This window comes from Pecten maximus, chromosome 6, assembly GCF_902652985.1.
Source record: "Pecten maximus chromosome 6, xPecMax1.1, whole genome shotgun sequence".
NCBI classification, from domain to species: Eukaryota; Metazoa; Mollusca; class Bivalvia; order Pectinida; family Pectinidae; genus Pecten; species Pecten maximus.
The window spans coordinates 14,062,354-14,081,719 of record NC_047020.1 but is presented as its reverse complement, the minus strand read 5'-3'; the positions used below and the strand labels follow the sequence as shown (position 1 = coordinate 14,081,719).

At 37.6% G+C, this 19,366-nt stretch overlaps 2 protein-coding genes across 2 annotated transcripts; both read left to right on the top strand.

Annotated features, from left to right (window-relative positions):
• Positions 1-242: 242 nt before the first annotated feature.
• LOC117329035 lies at positions 243-4,812 on the top strand. Its single transcript, XM_033886722.1, has 4 exons — positions 243-2,119; positions 2,535-2,625; positions 3,160-3,281; positions 4,331-4,812. The coding sequence occupies exons 1-4, from the start codon at positions 332-334 to the stop codon at positions 4,436-4,438; spliced, it is 2,109 nt and encodes a 702-aa protein (XP_033742613.1). The 5' UTR covers positions 243-331; the 3' UTR covers positions 4,439-4,812.
• An 11,606-nt stretch (positions 4,813-16,418) lies between these two features.
• On the top strand, positions 16,419-19,153 carry LOC117329034. The gene is made up of 2 exons (XM_033886721.1): positions 16,419-18,469; positions 18,581-19,153. Exons 1-2 carry the CDS (start codon positions 16,613-16,615, stop codon positions 18,584-18,586), a joined length of 1,863 nt encoding a protein of 620 aa, XP_033742612.1. The 5' UTR covers positions 16,419-16,612; the 3' UTR covers positions 18,587-19,153.
• Positions 19,154-19,366: the final 213 nt, after the last annotated feature.

The following is a 19,366-nucleotide window of genomic DNA, read 5'->3' as shown; positions in this document are numbered from 1 at the left end:
CACACTCTCTAGATAAAAATAAAACATTGTACCACATCAACTATTGTTCACAGTAAACACATGGAATTTTCAGCTGGCAAAATATAACTTTAATTTAGCTGTGAATAATTGAAATATTACATGTTATTTTCTCATTCTAAAAGTCTGTTAAGTATATACATAATGTATTGGTATCTGTATTTTCAGGCTGTATAGAGTAAACCCAAAATAAGTACTGTATTTCCAACACAAAGCGTCCATGCAGGAACTGTGTTAGATGGTCAAGATCGAATAGGATTACCCATACATTAACAAGGAGAAAGAAGGTCAACCTGGAACATAAATTAGGAATATGAACAAAGGTAAACCAGAAACCACTGGAGATCTGCCTGACCCATCACAACTACACACAGACAATCCGGAACATCCAGTTATGGGAGACCCTGCTGTTCCATTAGAACTACAAACAGAAAATCCGGAACATCCAGTTATCGGAGACTCTGCTGTTCCATTAGAACTACAAACAGACAATCTGGGACATCCAGGTATGGGAGACTCTGCTGTTCCATTAGAACTACAAACAGACAATCTGGGACATCCAGTTATGGGAGACCCTGCTGTTCCATTAGAACTACAAACAGACAATCTGGGACATCCAGTTATGGGAGACCCTGCTGTTCCATCAGAACTACAAACAGAAAATCTGGGACATCAAATAATTATGGGAGATCATGCTGTCCCATCAGAACCACACACAGACAATCTTGGACATCATACAATTATGGGACATCATGCTATCCCATCAGAACCACACACAGACAATCCTACACCAGAAATTGAAGGAGCTTATCCAGGACAATCAGGGGTCACAACTCCTGCTGACCTAATAGAACAACAAATAGGTAATCCAGGGCAACAAGCAAAGGCAACCATACTGAGGGATTCAGAAGAAATTAGAACAGATCTGTGCAAAATATTTGGTTACACAATGTTGGTTCTCTTTGCCTCTTCCTATTGGTTGCAGATTCGGCTCATATGTTTAGCAATTTGTGTCATCATTGTACTAGATAGTTATGCTAATAATAGAAGTATGAAAAACATAAATGGCAATGAAACCAACTCGATGAGAAACACATTAAGAAATGCAGTTTCTAACTCTGATGAAATTTCCAGTGTAGTTGATCAAGATATGGAGGAAAATGATCGAGTTGAAAAACTGACAATACAAATTGATGACATCAAAGGAAATGCTCGTGAAGAGGTACACCCAGATCCAAATTATGGCAGAACTCAATTGCAGAATGAAAAAATCCCAGGGCCATCAGAAGCTGCTACAGCACCAGATCAGAAGTTGGCAAAACAATCAACACGTGAATCACAACCACTACAGTGTTTTAGTGAAAATGGTCATCCCTTATGTCAGCCTAGCTGTGATGAGAGGGAAATTCGTCATAGGGAACAAGGTTCATTGGAAGCAGTAAATGAATTAGAAACTGAAGTACGTGAGCTACAGGCCATTTTCGTGCTTTCCTATACCGATGTAATCACAGAGGGTGCTACTTCACAAGATCCAATGCTAGAAGAACCCACTCACATATCTCAACCACAGTATTTCAGTGAAAATGGTCATCCTCTGTGTCAACCAAGCTCAGACCAGAGGGAAAATTTTCCTGGTGAAAATAATACATATGAAGCAGTCTTACAACCAGATAATGAGGCCTATGATATCCAAGAACTTATAGTGTCTAGCTCTTCATGTGCAACTGATAATGACGATGACAATGATGATGGCGGTGACAATGCCATACATCCAAGGAGATTTCCAGTGGAATGGGATGATCAAAACAATTTCAAGCTTAGCAGAGATGTCCTCAAGGTAATTGCTCAAAACCCTACAAAAGTATTTCATTTAACACCATGTTCTAAAGTTACCAAGACTGAGATTGAGGATCCAACAGACTATCTGGTTGATAGTGGCTACAATGGAACCACAGGTACTACACATTCCCAGCAATTAGAACATTCTGCTACCAGTCAAGTGACTGGTGCCACAAGGTTCCAAAACCAAAAAGATCTTCCAAGCAGGAAACAAGGCATTACAGTACCAGCAGAACCACCATTCAGCATGCCCACAATACAGGTAATGTACCTTCACCCAATGAAATTTGGACTTAATTTTCCCATTTAAAAATATATCAAAACAGTATTAAGACATATTTATTACTGTTTTGAATTATCTGGTCTTCATATGCCAATATCATTTTCAAATAAAAGACATGAATTCCTTAATTGGTACTGTATTTAAGTAACAGTAAAGTTCAATTGAAATGTGTTGTTAAAAAATCAGGTTTTTTATATGTTCTCCTGATACCAACAGTTTTAAAAAATATATGGTGTTGTCTTTAATAATGCTACATCTGGAATATGTTTTGTCCAATGATGTATGTGCCATTATGCCACTTATATGATGCTTCCTCTTAGGGGCTGTGCTAATGTAATATATAATTTCTGTCCACAGAATAAAAACTCAAATTATTGTTGTGCAATTATTACAGCTGCAGTCCCTAGGTGGTACTTCGTCAGAACCAGTTTATCAAGTTCACAAACACCAAGGCAACATATGTCTCCTCACATCAAGCCACAGAGGTAACATAAGAAGATCTAAGGGATTTTGTTTGTTTTTAAGAGGGACTATAGCTACTTTCTGCTTTTTAAGATGATGGATTGAAATCACCAAAAAACACCAATTTCTTAAAGCATCTGATTAAACATAAAGTATCCACCTAATTGCATAGATATGTGAAGATATTCATCAAAAATTGAATCTAAAATGAACCTTTTTCCCCGTAGGAATTTTCCATGTGAGATTATATATATTCTTGTCTTGAGGTTACTTTGATATAGTTTGTGGTTACTTTGTTGAAATTCCATATGCCTTAAGAATGGTTCAGCATCTTTGAGTTTTATTTTATTGAGGTAGCTTTGAAATGTTTTGTGGTTACTTGGGTTACGTTAATTGAGGTTACTTTGATATATAGTTTGTGGTTACTTGGGTGATGGTTATTTGAGGTAGCTATGAAATATTTTGTGGTTACTTGGGTTACCATTTATTGAGGTAACTATGAAAGTTTTGTGGTATTTGGGTTTAACATTAAGATATGTATTGTTTCTCAATTGTAGATAATTCCCCTGACCAATGTGATGTCCTGTTTGTACACCAAGGTTATGCTTTGTTTGTCCTAACAATGCCTAGAGGTGTCCATGTCAATACTATCACCAAAATGAGGCAATTCACCCAGAAGGTATACTTTAACAATTCTGATTTTGTTTTCTATTTTGTCTGACATAATTAACAAGGGCCCGTTGGAGGGCCACAACATACGCCTGCCGCAATATTTGACACTTTGAAGGAGGTTTCACAGGTTGCAATGCTTTAAAATGAAATATCATTGTTGGAAAGTTGGAAGGAGATATTGATACACATAATGGTGTGTAGTTGAAACCGAAGGGCAACTTTAAATGATGAGATGTATATATGTTGCAAATATGGGAAACCTTGGTTTAGACACAACACAAAAATTAGTTCACATGTTTATATACAGAATATACAGAGCCTGGGTCGGGTGGTATTGAAGTTATGATCCGGATAAGTAAAATCATCAAAGGGCAATAACTCCGCTAATAAGGGGGTAAGGGGCATAATTTTGGTATGTGACACTCCGGCTCATCAAGATGTATATTTGTGTTAAGTATGGATAGCTCAACACCATATGTGCCCGAAGTAAAATCATCAAAGGGGAATAACTCCACAAATACGGGGTTAAGGGGCATGATTTTGGTATGCGACACTCCGGCTCATCAAGATGTATATTTGTGTCAAGTATGGAGAGCCTGGGTCGAGTAGTATTGTAGATATGGTCTGGACACCATATGTGCCCAAAGTAAAATCATCAAAGGGGAACAACTCCACAAATAAGGGGGTAAGGGGCATGATTTTGGTATGAGACACTCTGGCTCATCAATATGTATATTTGTGTCAAGTATGGAGAGCCTGGGTTGAGTAGTACTTGTATAATCCAATAGGTTATCCCAGAGGGATCTTTGCCCCCATTATTGAACGAATCTTATCTGTCCTAGTACTCTATGAAAAACTGATCTTTTCTTTTCTAGTTCCTTCTTTCTAATATAATTTGATAGCAAGGCATGGGGAACCTAAATGCATTGTATTAAGTCTAAGAAAGATCTCTTTTAGGTTTAGGGGAGATAATATATCACTGTATACAATGTCAGACAATAAACTATTTGAAGTTTTGATCTGTCTTGCATAATACTTTTGTTTCTGATTTTGTAGATATGTGCCCTGCTAGGTGAAGAAACCTACTACTTTCTACAGGAAGGACTTAAAGATCGTGCAGAAATCAACGAAGATTGTGTCATCAACATCGTGACACTGACCTAGTGCAGGGTTAGGTATTGCACATCAACTGGAGGCTATGTTAATCATGACTGGTTATTTTTTACCCAAATGGTCATTAACCATAATTATCAGTATAAGTTTTATTTATATCCACAAGATTTCAAAATTTCTAACAGTCTTCCAAAATGGGTAGTAAAGTTACAGGTAGGTTGACACAAGGGGGCTGAAGTATTTCTCCAAATATTTAAAGTTTGATAATAATACATTTATCATGTAACTCCAGACCTGCTATAGATATACATACATGTCAGATGGCGGCTTATGTCATAAATATTGTAAGACATGTGTAATGACACTATTGTGATGTCACAAATACCTGAATTACCACTTTGTATAATCAGTATGATAGATCGAGTCAAAATTCACCTGTATTGTACAGAAATTTAGAAGTTATAACTTATCTTCTCATTAATACACATTAGTTTGGGGATAAAAAAAATCTTACACTGATGGCTATATGTAATATGGAATGTATCAATTTGTTAATTAATTTTAAATTATTGAACCAGCTTAATGAATTCTGTATTTAATACACAGTCACTCAATTAAGATTCCTCTGTGGGAATTTCAAAAATTTGGGAAGTGTGTTTTAGAATATAATTGTACATACATGCATGGTCAAATTTTGGTATTTGCTCGAATTGTTATTGACATTATAATAAGTTATAAATACACAATAATGAGAGAATATAACATATAATACTTACTGAGTATCGTGTACATATTTGTTGTGCCGTCCAGAACAACTTAAAGGTTTACATTTATAATGTATCAATCAATATGCCTCTATGTATCCATGCAGGTTGACTATTTTCATCACTGATGTGACAGCAATCATCATCGTGACCTGTGTGACAAAAGTAAATCAATAAATTATAATAACTCATTGCGCTTACAAACTCTACACGTTAGAGTGAGATCAATGAATATAAACATTATGTACATGCATGTATCATAGTGCTATATAAAGATGTTTTGTAATGGATTTTTTTGTAATGAATATTTTTAGTTCTTATATCATCACCAGTAGGAATAACATATATGTTTTTATAACACAAAGTTATTATATCTATTATTTTTGAGATGGAAAAGTTCAATGTTGCATCAGAATAATGCATGGTGATAAAGTTATTGTGTCCTACATACTGTCCCAGTTTGTAGCAGATCATGTATTTGACAGCAGTCTAAGGGAGACAATTTTGAAATGAATCAATATGCAAGTATAATTATCTGAAACAGTGTGATGGTTTTGTACATATACTGTGAAATAGTTCTGATGTGTGCTATTTTTGTATCAGTTTCCAATACTTATGCTTATAAATAGTTTCTTTAATTTGCATATTTTCATCACTAACTATATTTTTCAAATTTTTGAAGCATTCCAGTTGACCTGGTGAATTTATGTAACTGAGCAGATTTGACAAAAATTAAATGAAGATACTGTATACCCATATAGGATTATGAAGTTAAGCTTGATAAAGCAGGGCTCAAAGTGGCGCCTATTTTAGTGGGCATGGCACCATTGGCGACCAGTTATAGACCTATAAGGCATCTGCATGGCCACAAATTTTTTTTATAAATTTGCGAATTGGTTAATCTTTCAAAGGTTGTAGTCAGTATGCTAAAATGATGTTCACAATTGAAAAAATTTACAGAGAGATGTTATACTGAACTAAAGAATTAAAGACTTTTTTTAAAAATGTAAGACAACATGGCCGATAGACTAACTTTTTCAATTGGCGCCTAAATTGTATGACTTGGTAGCCAAACAGGCCACCTGGTAAAAATATCCACTGTGAGCCCTGTAAGTTTTACATAGAAAAACGAAAAACATCGAGTGGCTTTAATTGATATACCTCTCTAAATGGTGTTTGTATATATTGTATCCAGTATAACCTGTTTATTTTTTATGGGATCAATCATTACAGAATGATATTTCATGTTCATTTGCCAAAATCTGCATGTAATATGTTAAAATTAACACATCATTATCACTCCAACATGTATACAGTACATTCCAGTTTATCGGGTAACGCTTAATCTGGTATTTTGTTTAATTGGGTAAAATTTCAAAAACCAAAACCATTTTCTCTTAAATCATGTTAAAAAAAAATTGTTTAATTGGGTTGGAAAAGTCGTATTTTTCGGTTATTCGAATACGATAATTTGACAAAAAAAATTAAAATGCTCCCGATTTTCACGAAAGTCATCATGTATTTCTTTAAGTTTTAGACATTTATCAACAAAGAAGGTAATTTAGATGGTTATTTTTAGAGTCAGCAGCAGGCCAACGTAATGGGGGTTTAAAAGCATAATTAAGCTACTAGACAATTAAACTTTTACTTCTGGGATGTAAAAAATTTTGAAGCAGAAACCAAAACAATAGGTTCTGACCTGGGTCTGACATTGCTACAGATTGATTGATATCACCGCTAATTGTGGCGAATCAAAAGCGAGGGGTTCACCACGGGGAAATGTGACGACACCGGTACACAGGTGAGTTATTAAAAAAACAGTAGTGAGCAGATAAAAGGACAGACGCCCGACGTTAGCTTATAATTCCTATTCAGGTAAGGATTAGAACTGGTTAATAATCAAAGGGCCAAAGGCCCGGAGAAACGTCAGGGTCTGAGGTAATATTATAAGAAACTTAAAATTGGATTTTATAGTCAGACAGTTACATTTGTATCAGATGAAATGTCTTAATCTGGTCTTGGTATTCCTATTCTATATATATTCAAGAAAACATGTACATGTGTGTGTATAACATATATATCAGCTGACAACTTTATAATAGCTGAGTATAGTTCTTTCCCTATTTCTTTAATGCTTATGGAAGATTATTGATATACTCCTGAATCAGTAAAACTGCGTGTAAACTTTGAAAAAAAATCAACTGAACGACAAATCGGTCTATTAACAGAACATGTTGTTCAAGTAACTACAACTAAAGATAAAATCTAAGATGTACACAGCCGAATTTTTTTTTTTTAATTTTATTTATTCTATAAGATGTTAATAAGGCCTATCAAACATCTATTTTATGACCCCTAGTAACACATTTTAACTCCGATAGAAAACTGCGGTCGCATTGTCCGACGAGACATATCTAGTTTTGACACTGACGCCAGTACATCAGTCACGGATCATCATCATTAGATTCTTTTCAAACAACAAATAATAACCTTATTTAATACAATCCTCACGAAATGGCTAAGTAGTTTGTTACAGCTTGCCCTCAATTCCTGGTAATATTTCTTGCGTATTCTAGCGACATACAAATGAATATGAAACTGCGAAAGGTCGTTGATTTAGTAACATCAGACATAACCGCCATTTTGGCCGACTAGTGATGAGTCACGTGACAGCTGCAGTTATCTCGTGGAATGCTCGAGTGCATTTGACTACGTAAATAGGGTTGGTTTAAGGCTTATATGAAATGTTCCTGCATATGAACTCAGGATGAACAGATGTGGATAGTTTCTCTGTGAATGCATGTAAATTTCCACGACGATCAAACTGATTTTTCTACTTTCGTTTTCAAGGCAGTATCAAGACAGAACTACGTAATCCTACGCCAACAAAATTGCATATACTGACGAGGAAAATGTTAATATTTATACTCTAAAATAGTCTAGAACACCAAACATTCATATTTCATTTCAAATAATTGCAGTAAACACGGTTTATATCACTTAAATTGTGTCAATAATTGCTATCAAAATAGGAACTATATTAGGCTGCAGATGTATATCATTTGTATGACAGAAAAGAGGAATAGTTAGCCGGAACAGAGGTGTCAGTAACAACATTTTTCCCACCACGCCTATAACGGAAGGTGCCAAAGGCACCCTGACGTTAAAAACATTACATTGGATTTCGTGTTGTTTTATCAGTGACTGCCAGTACTGTCAAGATCGTATTTATACCACAGGGCACGACCCAAATAAACTTGGTTTCTCCGATCTCCGTGCTTTGGCAATTGGAGATAATATGGAATATTAAAAACGTAATAGCGAACAAAAGAATGCCTCTAGGATAAACATAAATGATTTTAGCTGTAATTGTCGGCGAGTCCTTAGATCGTATGTCAAATTAGGAACACGTGGATGAAACAGGGATGTATGACCCCCGATTTGAGGTGCTACGATTGTACTGTGTCGCGAATAAGAAACGATCTGTAAGGTTTTATTATTTTAATTAGTGTTGGGAATCGGTTGAATTTTTGTGATCGATCATCACTTGTGTGTAACCAATCGATGATCGATTAAAATCGATTAATTTTCAAATGTATTTTTTGTATTCATGTCTCAATATTTTGTGAAATGCTTTCAACAACAATTTCAGTAACTAATAAACTCTTATACCTACATGTATACTATCTTTATACCTACATGTATACTATCTTTATACCTACATGTATACTATCTTCCTGTGTGTTTATTTGTTTATTACACAGATAAAAATGAGCCAAAATTGTTTTTTTTAAATAATTTTATTCAACACATAAAAAAACAACAAAAGGATTGTTTATTGGAGTATTTAGCTAATTGGAATTTTTTGCACGGGCTGTGAAATGCTTTAATCCATCCGTTATCGAAAGTCTAATATACTTTGAAAACGAAAGTAGAACTGTGACTTACCATTGAAGGAATACGACTTTCTGCACATTTTACAAATAGTTTTCGTCATATTTAAAGTATTAGTACTTAACGGACCTTCTGCTTCTTGTTTTCATTAAAAACCAAAATGTTTCCATAAAACAGACCCTGTGCGTTTACCGGGAAGAAAGATCGTATACGTTAATGTTGCTTCCATAGCTAGTCGCTTATGTTCTCACAAACGAAATCTTAGTCATCGGTACGTTTGCATTCCCCCTAGTATTACTACCCTGTACCAGTTAATGTGACGCTTGATTTTGTATGATACAAGCATAGCCATTTCCCGCAAGCGACTGTGTTGTAGACATTGTCAAGCTGAATTTGCGTATGTTTATCTGAAATCCGGCTAATATATTTTCATAAAACCCGATGCAGGGCACTTCCAACGAAACTCGATTACAGATTTCTTACTCGATTAATTGATCAAACGTCTCAAACAAGTGATACTCAACGAACTCGATTAATCGGAACACCACTAATTTTAATACATGTATTTTTATACAATTAGTAATAGTAAACTGATAATTTGACATCAGTAAAAGCACAAACAAAAACACTGTTTATTAACAATAATAACGCAAATATTTTCATCCAAAATCGACCCTAGTCTGACAACCATTACGGACCAAATCCAAGATGGTAACGTGCATTTCGGCTTATTGCATAAGTCGGTTAATCGGGTAAAAAGTCCCCGCAAATATATAGGCAACCCAATTAAGCGGAATGCACTGTATATGTATATATTAAATGTCTTGATGCTTGTGAAATACAACATTATCATTATTATTGTAAATCTTAAAAAAAAAAAAAAGAACTGTGTGTAAGCTGATGGCCGACTAATAATCCCAAACCCCTCACCTCGCTCCCTGCTATATGCAAAAGACAGTTTTATAGTACTGACATGGTAATTTGAATTTTTACAAATGAAGAATTAATTTTACATAAACAAAATCGGCCAAGCAACGGAGGAGTTATAGCATATACAAATGTAGTTGCCTTTCTGCAAGTAAAAAATATCAAAGAATGAATTCAATCTGGGATCGATTTCATCTCACTTCCTCCTGCTATGACAAGCTATTATACCAGGTTATCAATGAGTAAAATGTAGACTAAGACGGCCTTGTTTTTGAATTTTTTGTTTGCATTTGTAGTGTATAATATCAGACATATATACACAGAGATAAGTAACATCGCTATTTCCCCGTACAAGTGGTGGCTCCCTTTATTCGTGACCACTCAAGCATATCCCTTATCGAGAGCGCCCTGTCCCCTATCAAACACACGCGAGCACAGGTAAATCGGGCTTTGCGCATGTGTGTATCGATATACTGGAACTTATTCGACATGTTCTGGTTAATCCGCCATTACGTCAGACCAAAACATCGTCATTTTAAATACACACAAAAAGCACATCGTTTTATTTTGGCCACTACAAAAGTTACCACATTAACCAAAAACTATCAAACTTATGGGATATAGTCTTATTGATCATGCACATTGTTGTCATTTATCCGTATTTTCGAAAATCCGTTGGGTCCTATTCGACATGTCCAAGTTTGTAATTAAGCAGCCATTACGTCAGACCAAAACATCGTCAATTTTAAACGCACACAAAAAGTACATCGTTTTATTTAGGCCACTACAAAAGTTACCACATTAACCAAAAACTATCATACTTGTGGGATATAGTCTTATTGATCATGCACATTGTTGTCATTTATCCGTATTTTCGAAAATACATTGGGTCCTATCGACATGTCCAAGTTTTGTAATTAAGCAGCCATTACGTCAGACCAAAACATTGTCAATTTTAAACGCACACAAAAAGCACATCGTTTTATCTAGGCCACTACAAAAGTTACCACATTAACCAAAAACTATCATACTTATGGAATATGGTCTTGTTTATCATGCACATTGTTGTCATTTATCCGTATTCTCGAAAACCCCATAGGGACTTTTCGAAAATTGGAGATTCCCGCCGATCTTTCCTGCGGTGTGCTTGACTTTCATACTCAAAATACAAACACTTGGACAGCAAATTGTGATATATTTCATATTGATGACACTTCTGCACTTTGATATTAATAAAATTAAAGCACATAATTGGATCTTGGTGATGATTTCAAATAGAAATTATCAATAATTATTTGTGTGGTTTTCACGATTTCTCTAATATGGCGTCAAGTTAAGACTGAACCGAGCGACCGCAAAGGATTGTGGGAAGGTCAGGGGCCACTATGTTAACACAAGGGCATATAGAGAGTTACCAATCTCTGTGTATATATATGTCTCTGATAATATATCTCAGTAGTCTACATAAATGAGTAAAATCCACTTTGTCGGGCTATGGTTTAAAAACACTATCACTTATAAAATATAATTACCAGTACACTAATGTGTCAGAGTCTCCCTTGTAATATGAAAGGATGCATTGCGATCAAGTTCCACCGGCCCACAGGGGCATGCCTGTGAGCGGCCTAGCGAGTTCAAGTGCATCCTCTCAAATCCGAGGATGTTCCCATCTTGTTATGTCTCAAAAAAAAATATTAGGACCTGTGTGATCATGAGGCTGTGGGGTTATTATTGATGTAACCCGTGTTCATGTTCTATACACATGTGGAGTAGTTAGTAGGACGGGTATAGTACCCGTGAGTAGTAGTCGTCTTTAATTTACGTCACGTGTTATATGTGCTGTCCATGTTATGTATGTATATAAATATGTGACATGACCTCTGACATTGACGGCTCACTGACCACCACACTCCTGCATGCGACCCACGGACCCTCCCGCCAATTTCCACCCCAATTAACGCCGCCACCGCTCGTTCTAGCACTCTAGATCGGAACGTGCTCACGAGAGCACGTTCATATATAGCTCTCTATAATTCATACATATATAGATCTAGAGTCACAGATTTCCTATACCCCTGTAACGGGAACTGGATACCGCCGGTGGGAGGCCTGGTAAGTCGTATGTGTGGTGGGAGGCCTGGTAAGTCGTATGTGTGTGTGTTTATCAGAGTGAGAGGCGTGAATCAATTTGGTGTATGTCAGTCGTGTTATGGTCTGTTTCATTGTTTAATCATTGTCCGTTTTACTTTTAGGTTTTTTCTCTCTCTGGGAAGAAATAAATCAACCAATAATAACCAAACTTGTCTTGGGTTTTGCGTTATACGACCCCGTTGACATTGAACATTATGATTAGCATGGGTTTAAAATCGCACTGTTACTGTGATATGTATACAGTCCGTGATTTAAGCTAATATATCAACAATTTACCTAACAATGATCCATATCTCGCTCGACTCAACTTCGGCCCAAGAACGCAAAAAACGACGTAGCTGCAGGGACATATATGTCTGCTCGTTCAAAGCATGTCGATCATACTGGGCATATCTCAGCAACATATCATACAAATTGGCATTCTACATACCGTGTTATCTTGACCAGAGACCTACATCTGTCTTCACTAGGTCTGCACGCCTTTCCGCCAGGACTTAACCGAGAACCACGAACAACGACCACGTGCCGTTACGCGCCGTGCACATGGTCATGAACAGATGCGTCTGCAATATATATTTTAAAAATAATAATAATAATAATAATTAAATATGCTTGTAAATCGGACAAAGAGAAATTATTTTGTTTATAATGAAAACAGGCGCGGAAAAAGGGGGGGGGGGGGGGGGGGGCGGAGCTTTTTCTGCGCCCCTGTTCTCTCTTTCCCTCCCTCAAAATTTATCATGGCTGGGGATGGGAAATTAATTCCTCAGTCACGCGTTGTTCGTCCGTAAACACTGTTTTCGGCATCTTTAAAAAATGCAGAAACCTTCCATGGTCGTTTCCATCTCATTAACCATTAAAATAATGTTGTTAGTATTTCTGAGCCTAAATACTTTGTAGGGAAATAATACCGCATGTAACAAAAAGGTTTTCTAAAGAAGAAGACTTTCCCTGACAAACTGTTTACCGAGCACAACCTACAGCAATGTCAACTATTCTGTAAACTGTTTTACAATTATTGGAGGCTGTTGATGCAGACCACAGGGAAGTTTTATGACTGACAGTACCACGAAATGTCCTAACCCAAAGCGTTAATGTTACAAGCATGGTTCTAATTTTGGAAAGCGTAACGTTACGTGGATTTTGACCTGGATGTCCATTGCGAGTATAGTCGCTGAAAAACCCTGAACACATGGTCTCATTATTATGTTTTAAAATAATTTCCGTATTTCTTTGTTGTTTATTGATTGTAGTTAGAATAACATCTTTAGTTGTTCTCCTAGTTTTTGGTCGCCTCCTATACATGATCGACATCGCTGACGGACACAATTTAGTTGTATGAGGCTGTTTGCTTGGTGCTACCGCAAGACTCTTGTACATAGTAACATAAACACTGCGATTCCTATTGTATGTGTCGAATAACTTGACTATAAAGATACTATATATTATCCGTGTTTCGTCCTTGTAGGACAAGTCATGGAAGTGAGAAGGCTAACATTGTGAGAATCCAGACTGAGTGTTAGAGGCTGAAATTGTGAGAATCCAGACGAGGTGTTTGGGGTTAACATAGTTGGATTCCAGACGAGGTGTTGGGGGTTAACATTGTGAGAATCCAGACGAGGTGTTGGTAGTTAATATAGTGGGAATCCAGACGAGGTGTTGGGGGTTAACATACAAAAGTGTAGTGGGAATCCAGACGAAGTGTGGGGGGTTAACATAGTGGGAATCCAGACGAGGTGTTGGGGGTTAACATAGTGGGAATACAGGCGAGGTGTTGGGGGTTAACATAGTGGGAATACAGGCGAGGTGTTGGGGGTTAACATAGTGGGAATACAGACGAGGTGTTGGGGGTTAACATAGTGGGAATACAGGCGAGGTGTTGGGGGTTAATATAGTGGGAATACAGGCGAGGTGTTGGGGGTTAACATAGTGGGAATACAGGCGAGGTGTTGGGGGTTAACATAGTGGGAATACAGACGAGGTGTTGGGGGTTAACATAGTGGGAATCCAGACGAGGTGTTGGGGGTTAACATAATGGGAATCCAGACGAGGTGTTGGGGGTTAACATAGTGGGAATACAGACGAGGTGTTGGGGGTTAACATAGTGGGAATACAGACGAGGTGTTGGGGGTTAACATAGTGGGAATCCAGACGAGGTGTTGGGGGTTAATATAGTGGGAATACAGGCGAGGTGTTGGGGGTTAACATAGTGGGAATACAGACGAGGTGTTGGGGGTTAACATAGTGGGAATACAGGCGAGGTGTTGGGGGTTAACATATATAGTGGGAATACAGACGAGGTGTTGGGGGTAAACATAGTGGGAATACAGACGAGGTGTTGGGGGTTAACATAGTGGGAATACAGGCGAGGTGTTGGGGGTTAACATAGTGGGAATACAGGCGAGGTGTTGGGGGTTAACATAATGGGAATCCAGACGAGGTGTTGGGGGTTAACATATATAGTGGGAATACAGACGAGGTGTTGGGGGTTAACATAGTGGGAATACAGACGAGGTGTTGGGGGTTAACATAGTGGGAATACAGGCGAGGTGTTGGGGGTTAACATAGTGGGAATACAGGCGAGGTGTTGGGGGTTAACATAATGGGAATCCAGACGAGGTGTTGGGGGTTAACATAGTGGGAATACAGACGAGGTGTTGGGGGTTAACATAGTGGGAATACAGGCGAGGTGTTGGGGGCTAACATAGTGGGAATACAGACGAGGTGTTGGGGGTTAACATAGTGGGAATCCAGACGAGGTGTTGGGGGTTAACATAGTGGGAATCCAGACGAGGTGTTGGGGGTTTAACATAGTGGGAATACAGACGAGGTGTTGGGGGTTAACATAGTGGGAATCCAGACTGAGGTGTTGGGGGTTGTTAACATAATTGGAATCCAGACGAGGTGGTGTTTTGGTGGGGGGGGGGGGGGGGGGGGGGGGGGGGTGGGTGGGAAGCTAACATAATGCGAAAATAATGGGATATTAATGTACCTTGTGAACATAATAATTAAAACAGAGTAAAATATATCAGCCAAGTTTGATTGACATTTTGTATGCAGCTATATATCATCAAGATTTTCGACAGTTACTTACAGAGTTATTGCCCTTTGTAATAATATCATTATTGAACCTTGTGAATATAATAACTGGAGTAAATATCAGCCAAGTTTTATGGCAATTTGGATGCAGCCATATATATCAACAAGATATCGGACGAGTTTGAAGATGGAAATTGTTCGACAATAACTTACAGAGTTATTGTCCTGTGTAATAATACTATCATTGGATTTTGTGAACATGATAAGTGGAGTAGATATCAACCAAATTTAATGGAACTTTGTATGCAGCCATATATCGACAAGATCTCAGATTAGTTAAACAAATGGAAATTATTTGATAGTAACTTACAGAGTTGTAACCCTTTTTTATGCTATTATTTTTGGACCTTATGAATACGATAACTGGAGTTAATAGCAACCAAATTCAATGGAACTTTGTATGCAGCTATATATCAACAAGATCGCGAACGAGTTCGAGAAATGACAGTTTGATGGTATGCACATGTTGGTCCTGACCGACCCCAATGGGCTGATAGACAGGCCAAAAAGGGTCTAACCTCTCAAGATCCAAATAAGGTAGAATAAAATACTCTTCATAGATGAAAGGGTCTTAAGGTGCTTTACCAAAATTGCGATTTTCTTGATCCTGAGGTCTCGTTTGCCCCTGGCGAGGGGTTAAACTTTATTATAGCTTAAATAGGGAAATCACATTGTTGATTATCATTTGTTGGATTTGTTTTGGAATTAACTCTAACTTGGTTTGAATTAGCAGTTTTGGAAGGCAGTTTGATGTTATGCAAATGTTGGCCCTCACTGACCCCCTAGGGCTGATTCAACAAGAGGCTAAATTGACAGAAATGTTTCAAAACTCAGGTGCCCGTTAAGGCCCATGGGCCTCTTGTTTTTTACATTTGGAAACTAACATACATCGCATGTGTATATGATTATGTGATCATCCAATCGCAGACAGGATAATACAACGTAAATTAAGTTACCGATCTCTGTCGTGTATATTACATGTATATATAGATTAATGATGTCACTTTACCTTCCGCTATTTCATAGCAATTACATTGAATTTCATGCGAACAAAATATGAATAAAATTTATTATTGACTGTAATTAAAATTTTTAGAAGTTTTGCGAACTATTACTCAAGAAATGAACATTTTGTTTTAAAATATTTAAACAAAATGGTTTCCTAAGACTATTAAAACGAAAGAGGAAGTTATTTGTCAAACAAACAATGTTGTGTGAATATGTGGATACTATCTCTTAATGTTATATAACAAGATACACTATTGCTGTATTTTCTATCACTAACTTTGTGATATTTGTTTTATGGTTGAATATCTCTTACACTCAATCATAAGACAGTCGATACTATTACTAGTTCGTGTGTGAAGTTCTAAGTCAATACTCCGACACCATGATTTCCGACTCTGACATAAACGATCCGGAATGTGACACCAATGGTCGGGAGGATTCCATTAATATCCCAGAATGTGATACCAATTATTTGGAAGGCGATATCAATAGTTCGGAAGGCGATATCAATAGTTCGGAAGGTGATATCAATAGTTCGGAAGGCGATATCAATAGTCCAGAATGTGATACCAATAGTTCGGAAGGCGATATCAATAGTCCAGAATGTGATATCAATAGTTCGGAAGGCGATATCAATAGTCCAGAATGTGATTCCAAGAGTTCGGAAGGTGACATGGATAGCCAGGAATGTGAAACCAATATTTCGGAAGGTGACATGGATTGCCCGGAATGTGCCAGCGACTGTCCGGGCGACGTGTACATAGTGAAGCCTGTTGTAGAGACTGATGCTACTTCGGAAAGACATAGAAAGAGACGTTTCAATGCAGAATTGATTAACAATATCTTGATGAAAGTCTCAGTTTTTCTGTTATTTTCACAACCATTTAAAAGTCAATTCATGACGAATATATCGTCTGGCAAATTGTCTACTCCTATGATGGAACAAAAGAACATCTTATTCCCCATGAACATCACATCATCTTCTTATGCATGGAACCATAGGTACATGTATGTATATGCCGTGCCCTTTCCATTTGTAAGACTTCGCTGTGGGCAAGGACAGGTTGGGAGTAACTCTTCTTATCCAAGCCAGTCATCTTCTGTCCTCGATGGCCACCACCCTGCTACAGGAGTACAACCGCCTTCAACGATTAGACAAATGTCTGTCAGGAGAGGGCAACCTCCTGAGAGGAGACAACCATTCGAAGAGAGACAAATATCACCATTAGTAGGACGGCAGCGTGTTGCACAAGCTCCTGACATTGTCATTCCACAGGGAATATATCCACACACCATGCCCTACCACATCGAAGTCATAAATCGGAGGCAAGTGATCCGAGTTGACTTTGACCCTGACTTCATCGCAAACTCTCATCACTATGGGGCAATTTCTGTGACATCTGACATGTCTGTAGTCAGAAGACAGTCATCTGTACGGATGCAGCAATTACATTTGAGAGATGGCATGCGTTCTTGGAATGGACAGCAAACTAATATGAGAGGACAGCTACAACCTTCTTCCACAGGTCAACAAAACTCTTCCTTGAGAGAAAGGTTGTCTGTTGTTAGACAACCTCAATTTTCTTTTACAGAACAACCTTCTGACAGGAGAGGGCACGATCTAACAGAAAGGGAAATTAGTTCTCTGGGAATATACTCACACATAATGCACTATCGCGTCGAAGTTATAAATGGGAGGCAAGTGATACGAGTTGACTTTGACCCTGACTTCATCGCAAACTCTCATCGCTATGGGGCAATTTCTGTGACATCTGACATGTCTGTAGTCAGAAGACAGTCATCTGTACGGAGGCAGCCATCTCGCTTGAGAGAGGAACCGACTCGTTGGCACGAGACACAGTCTAGTGGTCATACCTCTAGAAGACAACCAGCTTATTTAACAGATGAAACGCGTCATTGTAGAGAACAACAATCTAATATGAGAAGGCAGCTACAACCTTCAGCTGCTGAAGTACAACCATTTATAGAAGGGTTACCACCCTTGAGAGATAGGTTGTCTGATAGAAGACGAGTACGGTCTTCTCATAGAGAAGAATATCCGGATACGACAGGGCAAGAATCGACAGAACGGACAATTGATTCAGAGCGAATTTACCCACACACCCTGTACTATCATATAGAGGAAATCGATGGGATACGAGTGATCCGGGTTGTCTATACTACAGATTTCTTAAATACATTTCACCTCTATGACATCATCTACGTGAGCCAATCACCAGTAAGTATATTCAACAAAAATATATCTTTTTCTTAAACTTTTTGGATAATCTTCATTTAAATAATAAAAATGTGAATTGTAAACTAATGACTTTATTTTCGCCTTTTACAGCCCTAAGCAACGAAGAGAACCAGACACTGGGAATGAGGATGTCTTCCAATTCATACAACTCCTGTTTGAAGAAGGATGACTCGTGCTGATGTTGTTGTTGTTTTGGTTTTTTTTTTCTTCATTTTAATTCATATCCTTATTTCAGTGTAACATATTGTGTATATAAAATATGCTATCTCTCCATGTCTTAGGTAAGAGACTAACAGGCTGTCCTTAACTAGTTTCCTCATACGCTAACAATATTGCCAACGTCATTATATAGGGTAAATTGTACCGCTAATTAACTAGGATCTATATAATATTATTACTGTTTTCTTACATTAATCAAAGTACTGTAAATACTGAAGACACAGGGGTGCACATTTTTTTTTTGCAGTCATGAGAGAGGTAGGCGGAGCTTATTCTGGGTGTTGTAAAATGTAGTAATGTAATTTGAAAAGTCGAGTACTCTACTTCACCCTAATACTATTTTCGTGACTATGATAATGAAAATAATTGCACTATTTCATGGATTCAAAATGTTTTCTTTGAACAAACTTGGTAGCCCTTCCCCCAAGCATGCTACAGGTCCAATATCAGGTCCGTGGGCCTCTTGCTTATTGAGAAGAAGTCGTTTGAAGATTATAGCCTTTTTGACCCATTTGACCATGAATGAAGGTCAAGGTCATTTATTTGAACAAACTTTGTAGCCCTTCACCCCGGCATGCTACAGGCCTAATATCAAGTCCCTGGGCATCTTGGTTATTGAGAAGAAGTCGTTGGAAGATTATAGCCTTTTTGACCCAT